Genomic DNA, 20,820 nt, shown 5'->3' on the forward strand with positions numbered 1-20,820 from the left:
GGTAGTGGGTTATACTGTCTAAATTTTATTGTAAAATTAATGCTTTATGTGATTTTTAAGAAATTAAAAACGCTATATATTTTTAAAATAATTGTATAAAATGTCCTTAAAAGTCATTTGGGAAACAAAGGAATTTAAAGACTCAATTTGCACGTAAAATTAAAAATCACTTAGCTGTTTTAACTTAGGAGTCTGTTTTAATAGCAAGTCACTGGGAATAGTAAACTAAAAGCAAAAAAAAATATTCTTCTCTAGATTTGGAAGTTATAATTCCAGAAAACTATATATTTTTTAATAAATTTAAGAAAGATTTGTCTGATAATTTGTGAAGTATATTATAGATGCTGTTACATTATACTCAAATGCTCTTACATTATACTCAAATTGTATCACACTGAAAACAGTAGCTATATTTAGCAGCATTAAATTGCTAAATTAGATGAAAAAAAATCTCACATTCATTAAAAAGTTACTGAATGGTATGGATTTTATTTGCTTAATGCTTCCATTAAGACTTCACACTAAGCAGAGAAAATAAAGCCGTAACCAAAATGGAGAATACCTTCAGCCTTGTCCAGAGTGATGTATAAGACGTAACAGTGGACTAGCACTTGTTTAGCAAGGTACTGGGCTCAGTGTCCTTGGCTGTTCCTTGTCACTGACTGATTTACTGCATCAGCTACTTTGCTAAAAAACCGATCTATTTCAACATTAAGGAGTCCAACTTCATTCTGATTTATGTTTTGAGTTTAATGTCTGGTATTTTCATCAAAAGCAGTTTGTTGTTAAATATTAAGGTGTAAATTCTCACTTCAGTACCACCATGAGATTTCTGAGTTGAACCAAAGCCAGGACATCAACAACACCCTTGGCAAACATTCTGGAATGTTCCATTTCCCTGATGTCATCATTGCTTACATAACAGCCCTCCATTAATCAGTGATCCCCTCTTTTCCATATGTATCCACATGCCTGTGCGTTTTAACAACACTAGAGCAGAAGATTTAATTTCTTCTTTTTATGACCACTGACTTCAGTTAAAATATTCATCCATGGCAGGGACACAAAACATGAATAAAACAACTACAGGGTCTTTTTTCCACTTGCCGCTTAGAAAACTCCTTTATATTTGAGGGGCATCTGGGTGGCTCATTTGGTTGAGACTCTGACTTCAGCTGAGGTCATGATCTCGCAGCTTATGAGTTTGAGCCCTGCGTCGGGCTCTGTGCTGACAGCTAGCTCAGAGCCTGGAGCCTGCTTCGGATTCTGTGTCTCCTTCTCTCTCTGTCCCTCTCCTGCTCATGTTCTGTCTTTCAAAAATAAATAAACATTTAAAAAAAAAATCTCCTTTAAAGAAATATATAGTACTAGAAGTATATTTTGCACACAAATCCGTTTGGGGAGCCTTTATAAGTCGAGTGGTTTCCAAATTTATACTGGGAAAGCATCATTTGAAGCACTGCCTATAATTTAAAGCCATAAAGTTTGAAAAATAAAAAGCTATCAAGTAAATCAATAATAAAGGTAGGTTGTCTTAATCTTTATTAGACTGCACTTATTAGTAATACACGATGCCTAAAATCACCTCCATTTTACTGTTCTCTATTTTGAAAGTTCTTGTACATCAAATATCATACCGGATGTGCTAAATCAAAGACAACTTCTCTTTGATAGTATGCAGTCAAGAATCACAACAGTAAAATAATTACTCACTTGGGCCTGTTCACTGATCAATGGGCAATTTGAAAGGGAATAAAAAAGCACAGGGTAAGTTCAAATTCAAATCTTTCTGTTTGAAAGTAGAGTGATATATCACTTGTGCTTGCATAATCCCTTTCACTTAAAGATCCAAAAGCACTTTTTAAAAACACATTTCATTAAGTTTTTCAGTACTCTTGGAAGGAATACTGTTGTCATGAGTCAGAAATGATATGGTACAAATGGGAAAACCACGATCAAGTGTCACCACAGTTCCCAGGGCTGATAGGGCACATGTGACCCACACAGGTTTCTCGGACCCCAGACGCAACCAGGGCAATGACACTCTTTCAGCTGTTGAGAGACTTCATCTTTGAATACAGAATTTATTTGATGGTTACTAGCCATCGACCACTTTCCTGTATTCTGATTTTCATGTATAAATTACAGGCTGGATCGGCACAGGTTTGAGGCTCTGAAATAACCAGGTACCAGGGCTCACGATTGCAGCCAGACCAAGATCTCGTGAACCCAGGATGGGCTGGGTCAAATTATCTGTATGTCAGTTTACCATTACCATAAGTGATCAGTGGACCATCTATGAAAATAGACACTTCATCGACATAATGTACTAACAACATTAGCTTAAAAGTGGCTTAAAACATTTGACATAAATTTAGTGCATGCATAGAAGATACATCCTGGCACATCACTGTAAGTAAGGTCTCCCTCTGCTTCCTTATTAGTATTTGTTTCTCTGTGTGTGTTTCCCAGCAACGCAGTGAGTGCCATTTCATTAAATGTGAGAGGACAGAACAAAAAAGCTGCTACTAAAATTTAACAAGAAAGAATAATAAAAAGAGATTAGGGAAAAAAAAACCAAGAGATTTAGCATTTTAATATTTTCCAAGAGTCTTAGAAGTCAAGGATGATACCCAAGTAGAAATCTATGCAGAAAAGAAACATTTAATGGGAATAGTAGCTGCAAATATACAAACACAGTGACTCTAACTGCAAGTGATGTAACAAATCCAACAAAAAAAGAAAGGAGGCAAGTAAAAAAAAATATTTCTCCCACTTCCAAAATGAAGCATCCTATTACCTAGTTACAAAACATNATAGCTGCAAATATACAAACACAGTGACTCTAACCGCAAGTGATGTAACAAATCCAACAAAAAAAGAAAGGAGGCAAGTTAAAAAAAAAATATTTCTCCCACTTCCAAAATGAAGCATCCTATTACCTAGTTACAAAACATCTTGGCATTTTTCATTTTCCAGATATGACTTAACACCAAGCATGTGAAAACAATAAGATATCACTATACATCAGTTGGAATGGCTGAAATTCAGGACACTGACAACACTAACTGCTGGTGAGGACAGGAAGCAATAGAGCTCTCTCTCACTGCTGGTGGGACTACAATGGTACAGCCCTTTCGGAAGACAGGCAGGCAATTTCTCACAAAACCAGATTCACTTTTACGATACCATCCAGGACTCATGCTCCTTTGGATTTACCCAAAGGATGTGCAACTTATGTCCACTCAAATCCCTACATGGGGATGTTTTTAGCAGCTTGATTTATAGTGGCCAAAACTTGAAAGCAAAATGTCCGTTAGCAGGTGAATCGATAAATAAACTGTGGTACAACCAGATCATGGACGAGTACTCAACACTAAAAGGAGATTCACTATTAAGCCATGAAAAGACGTGGAGGAATCTGAAGTGCCTACAACTAAATGAAAGAATCTCATCTGAAAAGGCTGCATGCTGTAAGACTCCAACTATAGGACATTCAAGAAAAGATGAGAGAGGAAAACATCTAGTGCCAGAGGCGATGGGGACGGGGAGATGAACGGTGGAACACACAGGATGTACAGGGCAGTGAAAATATTCCATTTGACATTGTAGTGATGCTATATGTCATTACACATTCATCTGAACCCAGACAATGCTCAATACCAAGAGTGAGCCCTAAGATGTGCGATGCACTTGGGGTGATCCTGTCACATGGATAAGAGCTATTCCACTTAGGTGAGGGATGATAGTGGCGGAGGCTGTGTGGGGGGCACAAAGGGTACATGGGAAGTCTCACTACTTTCTGTGAACCCCAGACAGCTCTAAAAGACCAAGTTTATTGTAGCAGCCAACAAGAATCCACGTGTGTACTCTTCCAAATGGCTGTGGTCCAACCAGCTCTGAGAAGGAAGATTCTGGCACGTGAAGAGAACCGCCCAGCAAGGCTTCAGTGGGTTAGAGCACAGAGGGCATAGCCCGAGGAAAAATGACAGGGAAGGCAGCATCTGTGGCGAGGACTCTGCCTTGACAGTAAACAGAGAATACACACTTGAAACAATGGACTGGGGCTGGATGAATGTTCCTCCCGATTATTCATGAGCCTTGAAACACAGTGATTCCAAGTGTGATTTCAAGGCACCAATTACAACACACATTTCTTTTCCCCAGTATTCTGATATCTACTTAAATCTTCACATTCCCTTGCCTGTCAACCTGGACCTTATTGCATCACACCAGAAAGACAACAGCAACAGTGTGGCCCCCAGGATGGCTGAGAGAGAAGCCCCCATGATTCTTCCCCTGTGTGCCCTCCACACGAAACCAGGAAGCAGTCATTTGACCTTTAGCTGATAACTGGAACTTACCCAGGGGAAAAATAACAACCCCAAATCTATCAATAATGCAGAGGTATACCCAGAGATTGGGGTGTAGGAGACAGATCAGGGTAAAGGCGAGTGATTCACAGAGGCAGAGAGAAAAGTGAGGCAGTTGGAGATGAAAACAGGCTTGGGATGTTCGCAATGAATTGTTTAGTGTAGGAAGAAATGAGCTGTACCAATAACCACCCGCACGAGGCCACACTTCTGAGGCCCAGCCAGAGGAGTTAGACTTTCTTCGGAACTTTGTCACATCTCTTTTTGAAATAAAAGCGAAAGGAAAAGGAAGTCCTGGGAGTCTGTAGATTTGACCAGCAAGGAAATTACCGAGAACCGTGGAAACTTCTATCTTCAATATTCCTTTTGAATGTCACTTCTAAGAGAATACATGAAAGCTCAGTAGACTGTCTGCATCCTCTCTCACTCTGCGGTTAACGAGACCATTTTCTCTATAACACGCTAGAATTGCAATGATCTTTCAATGATCTTTCACGGCAGAAGGAAACAGAGGCAAACCATTGCTTGGAGTTTATTTATTCGGGGGGAAATCATCAGAAGGTTTTTGTGTTTGTGCGTTTGCTTTCACTTACAGTCTCTTTAATGAATCCAGATGAGAGAAGCTCCCAGGAGGGATTTTAGATAATTTGTTGTGATGCAAGAACCTGAAAAATAAAAGGTAACTTTTAATCGCAAAGCAGTAAAGATGATTTAGGAGACTTCTTTTTAAAAAGTCTAATTGTGACTCCAAATACATTTTTTAAAGTATTTCCGTGAGAAAGAGCAAACATGCAAGCGCTGTTGTAAAGCTGTACCTGCACGAATCTACCGCCACACTGGTATTTTCTCATCCATGTTTTTTTTCTTTAATGTTTTGTTTTATTTACTTAGGGATTATAAGTGCTAAAGAGAAAATCACAAAAGTAAGTCTCTAAACACACAGGAAGTCAGGGTAGAGAAGGTCATCATCAATAGCTATGGCACGGTGGTGTGTTAAGGCTGCGGCGTGCTGCAAGCCAACCATGACTAACCGGATCCTGTAGATGGAAACCCTTGATCCCCTTCTGCTTACTGGCCAGCAGCAGTTTAGCTAAACCACAGGTCCATGTGGTGCTGCTGTGGTCCCTGGCTCGGCCCACCATTTGCTTGCTCCCTTTCAATTCCATGCCCATGTCCACCACCCCAGCAAGATCACTGGGAAAGCATGTCCCCAGGCTCTGTTGCCCCTGGCTTCCTCTTCCCAGTCAGGTTCCACCACCAGAGGTAATGGACAGAGGCAATGGAGGAGGCCCAGGCCACAGTATTTCTACCTCTCCTTTCACCTGGTCAGTCTGGCACGGGTTTAGGCTCCCTGAGCACTGCCCCTGGCCATGCCACCTCCCCCTACTGTGAGCAGATGGCTAGCAGATCACAGCAGGGCTTCTATTCTTACTGGCACCATTGAAAGCATATTCAACAGAGAACATGTGTAAGAAGAAAAGACAATAGTCTGCAAAACAGAGGAAAGCTCCATACCGCTTCTTTCTTTTCTCTCTTTTAGAGAGAGACAGAGTGAGAGCACCAGGCAGAGGGAGAAGGAGAGGGAGAGAGAGGGAGAGGGAGAGAGAGAGAATCCCAAGCAGGCTCCATGCTCAGTGTGAAGCCCAACATGAGGCTTGATCCCACGACCCTGAGATCATGACCTGAACTGAAATCGAGAGTCAGACACCGGGGGTGCCTGGGTGGCTCAGTCAGTTAAGCATCCGACTTTGGCTCAGGTCATGATCTCACAGTTTGTGAGTTCAAGCCCCTCATCAGGCTCTGTGCTGACAGCTCAGACTCTGGAACCTGTTTCAGATTCCGTGTCTCCCTCTCTCTCTGTTCCTGCCCTGTTCACGCTCTGTTTCTCTCTCTCTCTCAAAAATAAACATTAAAAAAAATCAGACACTCAACCGATTGAGTCATCTAGGTATCCCTGAATGTCATTTATTTCTGAAGAATGTAGGAAATGAGCATAAATAACTGAATAATATGTAGGAAGTGTTAACAGCTACATCCAGCCTCCGAGTCCTGCTTCACAACCAGTGCTCCTATCTCAAATTTTAATAAGGTCATCTGACCTGTTTTCCTAGCAATGTATGTTTTTAGCTTAATTTTAATTATCGATTAGGGATTAGGCAACAGGGAGTCAGAAGGAGCAAAATATTTTTATGGTTTTGGAAATTTGATGCACATCTGAAGAGATACAAATCTTTTTCCTGATCCTTACTAGTTTAGTTCCTTATACTCATCTTCCTCTGCCCCACCCAATTCACCAAACTAAGCAATGGTGAGAGAAGAAGCAGTAAACAGGTTAGGATGGGTGTGCAGATGGAAGTCACAGAGTAATTCTAATTCCCCACAAGCCCTAATCTATTTGCATTCCTCAGGGGATATTGGAATAGATTTTCATAATGGAGAAATAGCTTGTAGAACATTGCAGCTGAACCTTGGGGAAAGCCATATAATTTGGACAACTTATTCATTTTTGTTTTGTTTTGTTTTGTTTTGTTTTGTTTTGCTGGGCTACAAGTTTATTTCATTATCTTATAACTAGCATAGTCCATTATGATAACAACAGTACAAAGGCTGCTGATTATTCTCTTAACATATTTAAAAGGCTGGAAATTGCATCAATAATCAGAAATTGAAGGCTGTTATCTATTTTCCAAGCCAAGTTGACCAGAATTAATTGTTTAACAACCAAATCAAAACAAGAAAAAAACATGACATTTCCATCATCACAGATTTTGAAGCAAGGTATGTAAATATTGAAAATCATTGTCAAAAAATGTCCCTAATTTTGTACAGTGACAAAATGTCCAAATTAATGTTATTTCAACATCTCTTTATGTCATACATATTACTGGGCTTCCCAAATCAGATATTATCACCACTTGTTTTTTTCTGTAACTATTTGTTCCTTTGTCTATAAAATGGGGCTTATATTATTATTAATTGTTATTATGTAATTCTAGACGACTGTGTCAGTGACAGCAGGAAAACAGTGGTGCTATGTCGGCAGTACTGTTTAGAGGGGTGCAAAAATGCATGCCTGTGCTTTTTTTTTTTCTCTCTTTCTTCTTTCCAACTTCCCTGAAGTTAATATTNAGCAGTACTGTTTAGAGGGGTGCAAAAGTGCATGCCTGTGCTTTTTTTTTTCTCTCTTTCTTCTTTCCAACTTCCCTGAAGTTAATATTTAAAATGCCTTTGCAAACTATGCATTGAGTTCTGCTTGCAGAAGTACCACTTTGATTGCTTTATTCCCAACAAGTCCTAAAAAGCACCTCTGTAAGTCCTGCTGTATTGGAAAGTTCATGTAATTATTTGCTGCTAATGTTTTCTGTTAAGGACACATGGTTAAAAAAATTAGCAGTATCCATTGCACTGAAATTGATACAAAGACTGATCTCTTTTCTGTGGCAGAAATACAGATGTTATCAAGCAAACCAAGCCATGAAGGAGTATTTTCAACAATAATGTTCTGGGAAGAGAAAAGTGTATCTTCTGCCTGAAATTTAGATTAGCGTTCAAAGATATATCCACTGCAAATCCAAGAGACTTCTAAGAAGTAGAGAAAACTTCACATTCGGCTCCTACACCTTGAGAAAGCTCCTTGAAAAAGGCTTGGCTTTAGTGAGGTGCATGCCTGATAAAGCAGACATTTTCCAGGCTGGCTGACTCCATAAAGCATCTAGTGTGATGTTGTTTCAAGCTGGTATTCTCCCCAAACCAATAAAACTAAATGTATTCTCAGTCACCATGAATGTTCTTTATGGATACAGAATATCAAGGTTTTCATGCTCTTGATACATTTTCCCCATTTTTAAAAGACAGATTCATTAAAGATACCAAATAAAAAGCATACAAAATACAAACTATGACTTGCTGAGGTCAGTACACACATAAAAAATAAATATAAGGAGCCAGCTTTACGAAGAATGTCCAAGATCTCACCACTTTGCTTCTGCAAGTGGCATTGGGGAGAAATGGCATAATTCTTCCATAGCAACCATGAGTTATTAGACAGAAAGTCAGAATTCTGTACACTTTAACAGAGGCATTGCTTTAATTTTCTACCTGTGTATCATGCTCTCAATTACCAGTTTGAATCCAGGTGGCATCATCAAATGCATATAGATTCTTTTGCTTGTCGATGGAATAATAAACAGGATTGTTTAAAGATCAGTTTTATCTACCGGAGAAAAATCTTACTTTGGTAAAGGGCCAGGATTTTCAAATTAATTCTTTTCTTCATAGAAAGATGAAGACACAGGTCTTTACTTGCCTGCACTGCATCATGCCTCCACTGAAAAGAACATTCTGCACAAGTGGTAGGGGTTGATATTTATGAATGCAACACATGCGGGCTTTTATCAAAACCTATCAATAAAGAGCTATTCTAGATTTCCTCTTGCTGGTGCTGCTGCTGAGTGCACATTACTTGAGGATGTGTGGCTACAGGCAAAGTACTGCTGGATTTGTTTAGAGTGAAAAATACCTTAATACAATCATTTAATGTTAATATTTAAAATATTATTTCCACAAACACTTCAAAGTTATAGGGAGAAGAATGCTGACTCACAGTAGTGAAGTAGGCATACGAATTTGCCTCATTCTCTTTCAGAACTCTACAGAAATAATAGCCCAGGTGGCCAATACAATAAATAAATCCTTAACAATCAAGAGGACAGAATGTGGAAGGTCACCAACAGATAAGAGATTGCAGAGAACTCTGGAAACATACAAAATGCATGGAAAGGTTTGGAAGATGAAATAGAGAGAAAAACAGAAGCCCAGAGGGTATATGAAGTAGGAACAATCTGATTATTTGGGACCCAAGACCTCAAACACAGCAGGGAGGCACAATGGAAAGGGGGGGGTCACTCAACGTATGGATGAAGAGATGTAATTAATTTGAGGCTGCCGCCAAATGCTAAGAGGAAAAATTATAGGACAGAAGAAAAGTAATGGATTTTGTGTGGAGCAGAAACCGAAGAGGAAGCCTTTCCTCTCTCATTGTAGTATTTTAGAAGGAGAAATCTGCCATTTCCCCACCCAGTTGTCCAAACTAAAATTCCCACTAAGGAGAAATTTTGAAAGAAAACAGACCTACCTACAAGAGAGCAGGGGAAAGTCCAACCCCCAGCCCTGCATTTTCAAGTATAAATACCAAGAATCACAAGGCACAGGAAGGATCTTAATCAGGACCATGACAAAGAAAGACCAAGACAAAACAAAGAAAAACCAACTCCAAAAGAAGCAGTGAATTAAAAAAAAAAAAACACAACAAAAAAGAGAGAAACATAACAAAAACACATTTATGATTAATATATTCAGAGCTCTTTCAAGAAATATATACATATATATATATATATAGTTTTTATTTACGTAATAGGGAGGATATGAAAAGCTAAAGCCTTTTTTCTTGGTCAATGGCCGACTCCTACAAGAACATTCATGGATCCTAAGATAACAGCCCCCTCCTAAAGGCAAGAAGGGCCATCACTGCCTTAGGGCTGGTGATCTCCTTTGGGGAGCAGGAATCCCCCCTTTCCCAGCTTTGAATGGAGGAGAGTGATGCTTATCATCAGCGATACTTTCCCCAACATTAAAGCTGGTGGTGCTGAGTTTTTTATTTAGAGCTTATTAGTCACCATGATGCTCACTACACCTTGAATTTCCCAAGGTGGATATCACTGCTCACAGCTGGTAGAGCGGGAAAGGGGTAAAGAACATTTTCCTACCCAGTTCCCTCTATTCCATTACATTCCTCCAGCAAAGCAAACACAAATCCAAACAATGCACTTTTATGCATTACAATTCCCATACTTCTGTATGCAGATAAGGCTGGAGTAATGGCAGGCTTAAGTAGTTGATTAGCTCTCTTTATATCTCAATTTTACTGGTCTATTCCGTGTATCCATATGAAAGGGTATCCTTTTCAGAACCTATAAATTCCTAATTCCAATGTTTCTCAGATATATTTAATTCAAACATATTCCTGATTAAGCGTAGCTCTGTCATTCTGCATTTTTTGTTAAAAAAATACCATCTCTTCTGCTAAAACCACAATTTGTTAACATAAGGTACAGAAGAAATGAAGGGGTGGAGTATCTTCATCTGATAAAAGATGACATGAAAGGAGGCTGTCCAAGTGTCCTTTTGGTTTGTTAGTGTTATTGAAAAAAGCTGTATTAAATATAACATTCATCTAGAAAATGCGCACATCATGCTGTAAGCACGACGATTTCCCAAAAGTGATGGCAGCTGTGTAGTTACCATCCAGGGAAAACAAAACAAAAAAAACCCCATCAGGACTGAGAAGTCCCCTCCAGCTGTCCCCCATCACTTCCTTTCCCCAAAGATAACCACTGTCTAACTCCTAGCTACCACACACATTCCTATTTTTGAATTTCACCTAAAAACAAAACGAAACGATGCAATTTTCAATGTTTGATTCTTTTTCTGGTTCAAAATGAGACCCATATGTGCCATAGAGTCTTCTGCGTTATGAATATGCAACAACTGATTTCTCTTCTTTGTTGTTGGTGCTTGTGTCAGTTCTAGCGCGGAGCTGTTCAAGGGGATGCCGCCGTAAACCTTCCAGAACATGCGCACGTCCACGTGCGCATCTGTGGTGTCTAGAAGCAGGAGTGGAACTGATGGGTAGGTCATAGGGCGTGTGGACCGTTAACTTCTGCCACAAGTTTTCAAAGCGGTTTTACCTCCTTCGTGAAATGTCGCTCATCGCTTTTGCCCTAATTCTAATTGGGGGATTCATCTTTTCTCCATTGATTTCAAACTATAGAATGTCTTACAGTAACTCTATCTTAGAGCACAAAAGTGCAGGCCCTGCTTTTTAGGCTGACAACAACATGTCCTGATCTCCCGGGCAGTCAATACGTTGTACAAACAAAAGAAGTAAAGCAGAAGCAAAGGACGTCGAGAGAGTCAACACTTACAGTCTTTCTAGTTTCACAAGGTCTCCGAAGGTCTCAGGCTGTAGCGTTTCTATTTGGTTGAAATGAATATAGCTGGAAGGCACAAAACAGCTTGGTTATTTCGCATGCTGGTAAGTAAAACAAAATGAGAAATCAACAAGAGCTTCAGCTGAAATTCAGCTCTGAAGCACTTCGAGTCCCGTCTTCCCTTTACACTTCTGGGCCCAGAAACCTGATATTCCAACCAGGAACCAACAAAAAGCAGCACGTCACCCCTTTTCTTGGGTAGCGCTCTTGAGCAGAAAGATGCTAAGTGGTTGGTGAAGTTACTCGTCTACTTAGAATTTTTTTTTAATGTTTTATTTATTTCTAGGAGAGAGAGAGAGAGAGACACAGCGTGAGCAGGGGAGGGTCAGAGAGAGAGGGAGTCACAGACTGAAACAGGCTCCAGGCTCTGAGCTGGCAGTCAGCACAGAGCCCGACGCGGGGCTCGAACCCAAGAGCCGCGAGATCATGACCTAAGCGAAAGTTGGACGCTCAACCGACTAAGCTGCTCAGGCGCCCCACGTCTACTTAGAATTTTTAAAGTGAAGCTAGAAAAATAATTAAGACTCGAATCATACTGAGACACATTACAAATGACCACATGCTTCTTACATTTCAGCATAGAGGGAATGTTCCTATCCAGAGAGGACAAAGAAGGACGTGTTTTATGGAATATGAATATTTGAAATGGATTAAGCATGCCAGAGGGTATATAAAAAATAATGTAACTTTTTTACTCGGTTTAGAACCAGACCTTCTCAGTCCTTAGTACCCCTCTATGCAATCAACCCAGTTGATATTTCCAAAGCTGCTATTTCAGAAAGGCTTCTCTTGAAGTAGCAAGCAGCACAGCTGAAGTTTCCCTTTCTCTCAGAAATTCTGCGAGGAAACGGAGAAACAAGGCTTCAAAGCGGAAGGCTCAGCAGAGCGAATCTTAGACTCACTGCTAAGGTTGCATACTTCAATACTCACCTTGCACCTGACTTCTAATTTAAATATTCAACTTGTGCCTGACTTCTCCACACAGCTTTTTCAAATCATCAAAATGAAACAAAGAGCCACAGACAGCAGTCTGTAAGCAAGCAGTGAATGCCTATAGGAAGCACCTCAAACACAAAAGTCACCGTGAGAAAATACAAACCAAGTCTCACACTGAATTCTGTCCTAACAGAAGAACATGATAGATTGCATTCGACTTAGTCAACAGAAAGTGATTTGACTTGAAGGGAGGACCCAAGAAGCTTTATATTTTACATGTTTACAGTAAAATATATGTATTTAATCACAGCTGAACTACTTTGGAAAGAAGAAAAAAAGATTTTAAGGAAAAGAAACTCCTCTATTTCATTCACGGCTCTTTTCTTATAAAATCATTATGGGATGAGCACTTCAGACACCAGGGCAAAAGCATAATAATTACAATAGAATGAAGAGGTTGTGGTTGGGAAAGGAACAGTCATCTCAGACTGTGCCGCATTGGGTCCTTGTGCCACCTCTACACACTCTGAAATCTGGCATCCTGGCTGGTGGTTGCGATATTCCTTCCAAGTTTCCACTAATTATAAAAGTGACAACAATGACACCGTGGAAGACATTGTTGCTTTAATATTTGCATAAAACAGCCCTGTCTTTGTTTCTTTACATTGCACATACACACTCACACCACACGCTGCCCTCCTGAAAATCACTCCTGTAGCTGGTCTGGTGCACGGTGGTAGAGGTAGAGCCTAGCAGAGTTCGAGAAGGAAGAGACAGCATAGGTGTTGGGGGTAAGACCAGGTGTGGGAGGGAGGAGGGGGGAGGGTCAGGACTTTTCTTTCCGGTTACAGGTGCCGTATGGTTGGGATTCTGTGCCCATAAACACAGAGTGCACATGGACCCTTCATAGTGAATATGAGTCAATGCTGATTAGGGCTTCAGGTTTAGTCGTGAACTCAATAATAATAATAGTAACACCACCAAATGCTTACAGTTCTACGTACTTTACATGCAGTTGGTCATTTTAAATCTTCATTTAAAAATCTTTTTTAATGTGTATTTATTTTTGAGAGAGAGACTTGATAGAGGTGAGCAGGGGAGGGGCAGAGAGGGACGGAGACACAGAATCCAAAGCAGCTCCAGACTCTGAGCTGTCAGCACAGAGCCCCTTGCCAGCCTCGAACTCACAAACCATGAGATCATGACCTGAGCTGAAGTTGGATGCTTAACTCACTGAGCCACCCAGGCATCCCTAAATTCTCATGTTTAATCCTCATAACTATGCTGAGATGAAGTCTGAGTACCCCCATTATTTAAATGGGAAAATGTGATACGGGAGATGAAGGTACTTAGTCAGTTTTACACAGCTTGGAATTGCTAAATTCCAACCGACCGAGGTTCGGTTTAGGCAGAGGTTTCTCTTATCACGTGGGCCCAGCAGCCTGCCTGGTCGCCAAGGGAACGGCAACACTGAGATCAGCAGATGGGCTGAGCCCACACAGATGGCATGGTGGGACCTGACCCACCAGCGTCAGGAGCAAAGCCCTTCTCAGGTAGAAAACTGTCTGCTCCACATGGAGAAGTCATGGGCTCATCAGAAATAAATCCGAGCCACACATGGAGCAAAACCTGTGCTCGCAAACACCCGCAGAGGCCACTCCTCAGCGTGCCCAGCTGGCCCCTGATCCCACTACACCCATGCCTTCCTCTCCTGGAAGGGGTTGATGTCTTAACTGAGGGAAAGGGTCACATTCCAGGTTCTGGACCAACATCACAAGTCACAAGGAAGGAGGTCACAAGCCCAGGTTTGTCCTTTAGCTACCTGAATGCCAACTTGAAGATTTTAAGAGTGAGTACTCTAGTTCCTGAGAGAGCGAGGTCCTTATTTACTCTCCTTCCTACTTTTTAAACTTCTTGTGAACATTTTCCTTATTAGAAATTTCGCCACGTAGAAATTGGAGTTTCACACCAACACTTTCCCTTGGCTCCATTAGTCAAACATGCACCCCGCAGAGTCAAACGTGCACACCCACAGGTATGTGGGTAACTACAAAGAAGGGAACAACAGTGAACAAGAACGAACAGTGCTTTCTGTAGGTGGGCTTCTAATCACTGAGCCAACTAAAATCAGGGCCAGGAGAGCATCTGAAAGTTAAAATAACATACAACATTCCATTCAATGCTGTAGCTACTGCGGTGTTAAGGACTAATCTACAATTACATTTTTTTGTCCATAGATTTTGTGATTTGTACTCCACAGTAATTAAAGTAATTGAAAAGTAATGATTTTAACATGTAATATTCTATACTTTACAATTTGTACTTAGTGATTCATAAGAAATGCATAATCTTTTCCAGCATGCACGTACTGAGAACCTACTAACCACAGCCCTGTTTATTCCCCATTCAAGGAACACTTCCCCAAAATATTCTCCCCAATTCTAGACTCATCCTCAGTGACTCTTACAGGTCAAATACTTCCTAGTGAACTTCAGTTTAATATACTATATAAGCAACTAGTATTTGACTTCACTACTAATAAATGTGAAAAAGGCATAGAAGTAAATTTTATTCCTAGCAGGGAAGTAAGACAACCCAGAGAGTTCTGTTTGATTGGAGCACAGATGTCTTTAAGGTTTTTGTCCATGTGATGTGACAAATTTCCTAACAAATTCTTTTTCAAAAAACAATTTTTTTTAGTTTAACCCAATTCAAAGCAGTATAATGTTTTGTTAGGCTTAGTTCATTTACACCAGGGCTTTATCCTAGTTAAAGAAGTATTCAGGTTTGATTTTTCTCTCTTTTCTCAACATGATAACATAGCAAGTCTATCCTCTCCTGTAACCTTACTTTTCCTGGGTTGTTGAAAATTCTGACATTTCCAAGCACCTCTTGCAAGTAGATAAATGTGAATGACCACTTGAAAGGACCAGAATTTTGTTTTGAATCCTTTCAAGAACTTTAGACACAGGGGACGCATGGGTGGCTCAGTCGGTTGAGCGACCCACTTCAGCTCAGGTCATGATCTCATGGTTTGTGGGTTAGAGCCCAGCATCTGTCTGCAGATCCTCTGTCCCTCTCTCTCTGCCACTCCCCATATGTGTGTGCTTGCTCTCTCTCTGTCTCAAAAATAAACATTAAAAGAAATTTTTAAATGAAAAGAAATTTAACATAAATAAGTCAGTAGCCATCTCTTCCTATATTGAAGGCAGAAAATCACCACGATTGTCTTTACATGTTCATTCAAATACAGCCTTCCTAATTTCATCTACACCCATGGCTCCAATGATCTCTATGTAAAAGGCTTACAGATTATGCCTCCAGATGTAGCTCTAAGATTTGGATTTATACATCCAGCTTCTTACGTATCCTCTGGATGTCACAAAGGTACCTCAAGCCCAGCACATCTGAGGCCGGGGTCATAGTCTTCCTCCATCACTCCTGCTCTCCTGTGCCGTTGCTTATCTCAATGGAACGGTGGTTCTACAAATCAATGTGTGAAGTCAGAAAACTAGCACTGACCCTTCTAACCTCATTCCCTATATCCAATGCAACTCCAGATTCCTTTGATTTTGCCTTCCGAGTATTCTTGAATTTATTCCATTCCCTTTTATCCACTATGTCCACCCTAGACCACAGTGTGCCCTTAGACACTGCGACACAGGAAGTATTCAACTGGTTGAATACCTACAGCGTTCTCCTCTCTTCCCTCTAGAAATACTTGTTAAAACTCTTGAATATTTTCAATTTGAATGAGAACAAAGAGAAAGTTCTCTAACAGAGCCAAGTCCCTTCATGATCTTGTCCGAAAGTGCTTTTCCATCTTCCCCTTTTACCCCACTCTCCTTCGCCACCTCAACCCCAGCACTCTTGTCTTCTCCCAGGCTCTTATTTGCCACACTCCTGCCCACAAAGGTCTTCATGCAGTTTTCCTCTCAGCCTGATAACCTCTACCCTCCCCATTTTGCCTGAATTCCTATCCAGTGTTTGGATTCCAACTGTGTTATTTCCTGCGGTAGGCCTTCCCTGGGCTCTCTGTCAAATCCGCCATTACAGGCTTTCCCTGCACTGCACAGTTGCAATTTTATCCTAGCTTGAGTGATTCTTTCATTCATGTCTACCTTCCCTAACTAGACTCTATGTTCCAGGAAGACAGAGACCATATTGGGTATAAGCTCATTTCCAACATCCCCAGCTTTCTAGCACAGGCTTAACAGACAGATAGATACTCAAGATATAGTTAATCACTGAAAGAACAAATGAGCAGCTAGTATTTTTACATAGCATTGGCTTTGCAAAGAGACTAAGACCTTAAATTCTTAGCACATTCTAGGGTATGTAAAACAAAAGATGGACTGGCTTGTGAACCATAATGAAACTTTCCAAATTTATATTGGCTCAACATCCTATAAGGGTGCTGCATTTTCCTGAGGAAGAACCATGACCAATTTTGACACAAGCCTGATTTTTGTGAGATCTGTAATAATATATGTTTAATTGCATTTCCTAAAACCTTCGGTGGAATCATTAGGCACTAACAAACCTGGAGGACATCTGGCAAATTCCCAGGGCTTTCTGAATCAATCTCATTCCAAAAAGACGTTTTAGAATCACAATTTTCTGTGAACATGGACACCATATTTGACAGCTCTAACCTGAGTAAATATTTGCTTACACAGCCAGCCCCAGGTATTAACCCACCCAAATGAGGACAAAAATCTTCCCAAGTTTTATAAAACGTGCAGAGCAGAGTAAGAACATGTAGCCAGGGAATGACAACAAAAATAATAGAAATAATAGAGAAAGAGCGGTTCTCGGGGAAAGAAGTTGCTAGTATTGATTTGGCTTTTAGCGTGAACTCACTGAGCCACATAAAAAAAAAATCCACTGTCACGTACCATCACCTTGGCAACCCCACTCTAACATAAGAGCAGAGATGGAGAGAAGAACACTATATGTTTCTAACTGCACAATCAAAAAAAGAATGTAAGTTCAGTGTTCCCAACCCTTTTGTAAAAAGTAGCTACTTTTTATTTTCTCAAGAGCCTTGAGGTTCAGGAAGGGAACAGGAGGGCTGCTGGGAGACAGAAGTTGCCTGTGTGTGTGAGTCTGGGTGTGCGTGTGTGTGTATAATTTTGTGTGTGTGTATGTAAAACATAAGCTAAGGAAATAGGATTTGGGAGCATGCTGCAAAGGAGGTGCATTCCTCAACCTTCCACAACCTTGCACCTAAGGCAGACTTCAGAGAAGGCACAAAGAGGTGAGGGCTGACTTGGAGATCTTCTGTACCCTGCCTCAATTATGCAACAAAGAATTTTTGCGTGCTGGATGCACCATTGTGACTCCAACTTTCCACACGAATCAGATGAGATTAAAATATGCATTTTCTAGCTTCATTGCACAAGATCAAGTAAGAATGATCTGTTAGAACAATAAATTATTCATACAGTTTAGGAGTTAATTAAGCATTTGAATGGAGATCTTTATTTCAGAGCACAGTAAATTATTTTAACAGATTTTAAAGAAAAAAAAAAGGACTGAATTACCATAATCCATTAGGTTCAAGAGAAAAGCTTTCTAGTATCTTATTTGCATGCTGTGCTGAAGTCAATAATAGTGTATTTCCCAAATCTATTATACAAAGGATTATATTTATTCTTAAACAGTTAAAACCAATTAAAAATTATACTGTGCAAGCTAGACTCCTCAAAATGTTATTTCAATCCTAAATTAGAATACTTCTGGAAAAAGTCATGTTTCTTAAACAGCTTAGGTATAGTCCAATTTCCAGTCTTTATTTCTTTTCTCCTGAACTAATTACTATAAATGGCCCATCTAAACCAAGCCTCTTCTTTCTGATCTTCTATATTGGATTATATGATAGCTCTTACAGAAAAAAAAGTGCCAATTAAACTGACCTCTTATTAGGATCCCTAATATCTCTCCACTTTCTTCTGCTGAAATTCAAGGTTTCCCAAGATCTAGCACCAACTTCTGACTCCTCTCCTCCCTCACATGAGTCTAATCATCCTCTAACCAAATTTCAATTTCCCTATGTCTGGATCTCCCTTTATTTATTTATTTATTTATTTATTTATTTATTTATTTATTATTTTCTTTTTATTTTATTTAGACAGGGAGAGAAAGAGCATGCATGCAGGAGCACAGAGCCTGACGTGGAGCTCAACCCCATGACCCTGGGATCAAGACCTGGATGGAAATCAAGAGTCAGAAGATCAACTGACTGACCCAGCAGGCATCCCTTGAATCTCCCTCTTTTCAAACCAGTGTTTATGCTTAAAATGTTTTCTCATCCATTTAGGTGCAATTCACATGGTACTTTCTCCACTATGAACATAATGATTGGTCATGTCAGAAATAACTTTACTCCTCAGTGATCCTTTAGCATATTAAAACATGAATAAGCTTTATTGAGTTCTTTTGTAGTGTAAGAAAATATCCTTGACCTTCTAAGAGATTCGAGTCTGGTTAGAGGTAAAAGATAAGAAATCAATGACCACAGTCGAATAGGATATGTATCATGATAATGTATACAAGGAACACCATGAGCATATGAAGGATCTAAATCAGATTTACAGATAAAGAACAGTTGTGCTGAGAACAGGATTCTTTAGCTAATTTTTATGAACAAGCTGTACTTACCTAGATGCAAAAGACAAAAGGCAGTTGTAAGAAGTGGGAAGATATACGTGAAGCACAGAGGCATGAATGCACAAGGCTCTTTTACAGAACAGAAGTAGTTGGACAGAGGCATACATGCCTTCTAGAAACTCGAAAGTCAGCAAGGATGTTTGGACTTTATCCTGAAGGTAATCAGGACACATTATAAGATTTAAAGAAATGGGAATCCTTAATGAAATGTTTATTTTAGAAACATTATTCTAGCAACATGAACAAAAGATTGGAAGTTAGCAGAAGAGAGAGAAATGAGCTACAGCAATGGATTCTGACATGGGAATATTTGGCGATATGTGGCGACTTTTTTGTTTGTCATGGTTGGGGGTGGTGCTGCTGTAGGCATCCAATGGGAGGGACCAGGGATGTCGCTCCAAGTCCTACAACACAGGACAGCACCCACAACGTAACCTGGTCCTTCCTGTCAACATTGCCAAGGCTGTAAAATGCTGAGCTGGAGCCTGGTTTGATTTTTATATTATTTTTTACAGTGTTATCTTAGTTTCAGGTATACAATATAGTGATCTATACTGGTGTTTTGTTGTTGTTGTTTAGGTAGGCTACATGCCCATTGTGTAAAGCCCAAAGTGGGGCTTGAACTCATGACCCAGAGATAAAGTAATGAGCTGAGATTAAGAGTCAGAGGCTTAACCAACTGAGCCACCTAGGTGCCACAAGCCTGGTTTGATGTTTCAGCAAGGAAGAGTGGTGGTGACTCAGGGTGCAGTATGGAGCAGACACTGAAGGACTGAAGAGTGAAGTTGCTACTCCAGAGCCCAGGAAAATCAAAATGGTGGGAAGCAATTAAAAGGGTGCCAGAGAAGAATGGGAAAGAACTAAGAGAAGCAAGTTAAGGAAGACCCTGCAGCAGACAAAGGAAGAGATTGGATGGTACCAATGCACACCTCGAAGGTGTCACTTTAAACAGGAGCTGAGAGGGTGACCCAGTGAGACGGGATAGCACCCATTCATGACAGGCTCTTGGTAGCCAGGAGAGCTAGTGAGATGTCTCAGAAATTTTGTCCTCAATTTTCTCCTTAACGTAAAAGGCAAAATCAACTCTGAAATGTCAGAGAAACATATGAAATAAAGACAGGGGAGCACATCTTGAGTTGTCAGTACAGCAAGCAAGATAAGTTCAGCACATTTTTATTGTCACTGCTAGAGCTGGTGTTTTTAACGACATTTGAGCCTATTGGTAACTTCCTCCTCCTCAGTATACTTTCCATACCAGTATCTTTTCTGCCTGAAGGGCAGCTCTTTCTCAATCCCTTTGCTGTTTCTTTCTCTTTTACTCAGCCTGCTATGTGGGATGCACAGGGCTCAGTCCCCAGGCTTCCCATTTTGCATCCACACTCAGTGCCTCCCAGTCTTATGGCTATGGACATTTTCTGTAGGCCAGTGACATCCAAGCCTCACAGGCAGATCAGACCACTCTCTGCCACTCCTGCCTCCAGGTCCCACTTGGCTGTCCAACAGACCACTGAAGACACTTAGGTGCACATCTGCAATGCTGGTTACCCCTCCACAACCCATCCCACCCACAGCCCCCTCCCTCTCAGCTGATGGCACTGCCTTCTAGTTGCTTAAGCCAAAAGTCTTGATAGCATCCTTGACTTCTTTCTTCCTCCAATATCCTACATCCAAGTAGTTACTTTCCATAGACCAGAATGTGCACCCATGTAACACCTATCCTGCTCCAGAGAACAGTAGAGGTGCCACCCCCTGTAGCCTGCTTTAAACCAAGGGCCTCCCGACTACTCCCC

The 20,820-nt window shown here is 40.5% G+C and overlaps 1 protein-coding gene across 1 annotated transcript in view; it reads right to left on the reverse strand.

Moving 5' to 3' along the window:
* The window catches only part of PXDNL (peroxidasin like), a 430,252-nt gene that overhangs the window by 124,298 nt on the left and 285,134 nt on the right, over positions 1-20,820 (reverse strand). Inside the window, exons 5-6 of the mRNA XM_077757094.1 lie at positions 11,357-11,428; positions 4,967-5,038 (exon numbers count right to left, since the gene is read on the reverse strand). Coding sequence (XP_077613220.1) covers positions 4,967-5,038; positions 11,357-11,428 — 144 coding nt within the window. The remainder of the gene's footprint in view (positions 1-4,966; positions 5,039-11,356; positions 11,429-20,820) is intronic.

Source organism: Crocuta crocuta, unplaced genomic scaffold (assembly GCF_008692635.1).
Source record: "Crocuta crocuta isolate KB4526 unplaced genomic scaffold, BGI_CrCroc_1.0 scaffold465, whole genome shotgun sequence".
Classification (NCBI taxonomy): Eukaryota; Metazoa; Chordata; class Mammalia; order Carnivora; family Hyaenidae; genus Crocuta; species Crocuta crocuta.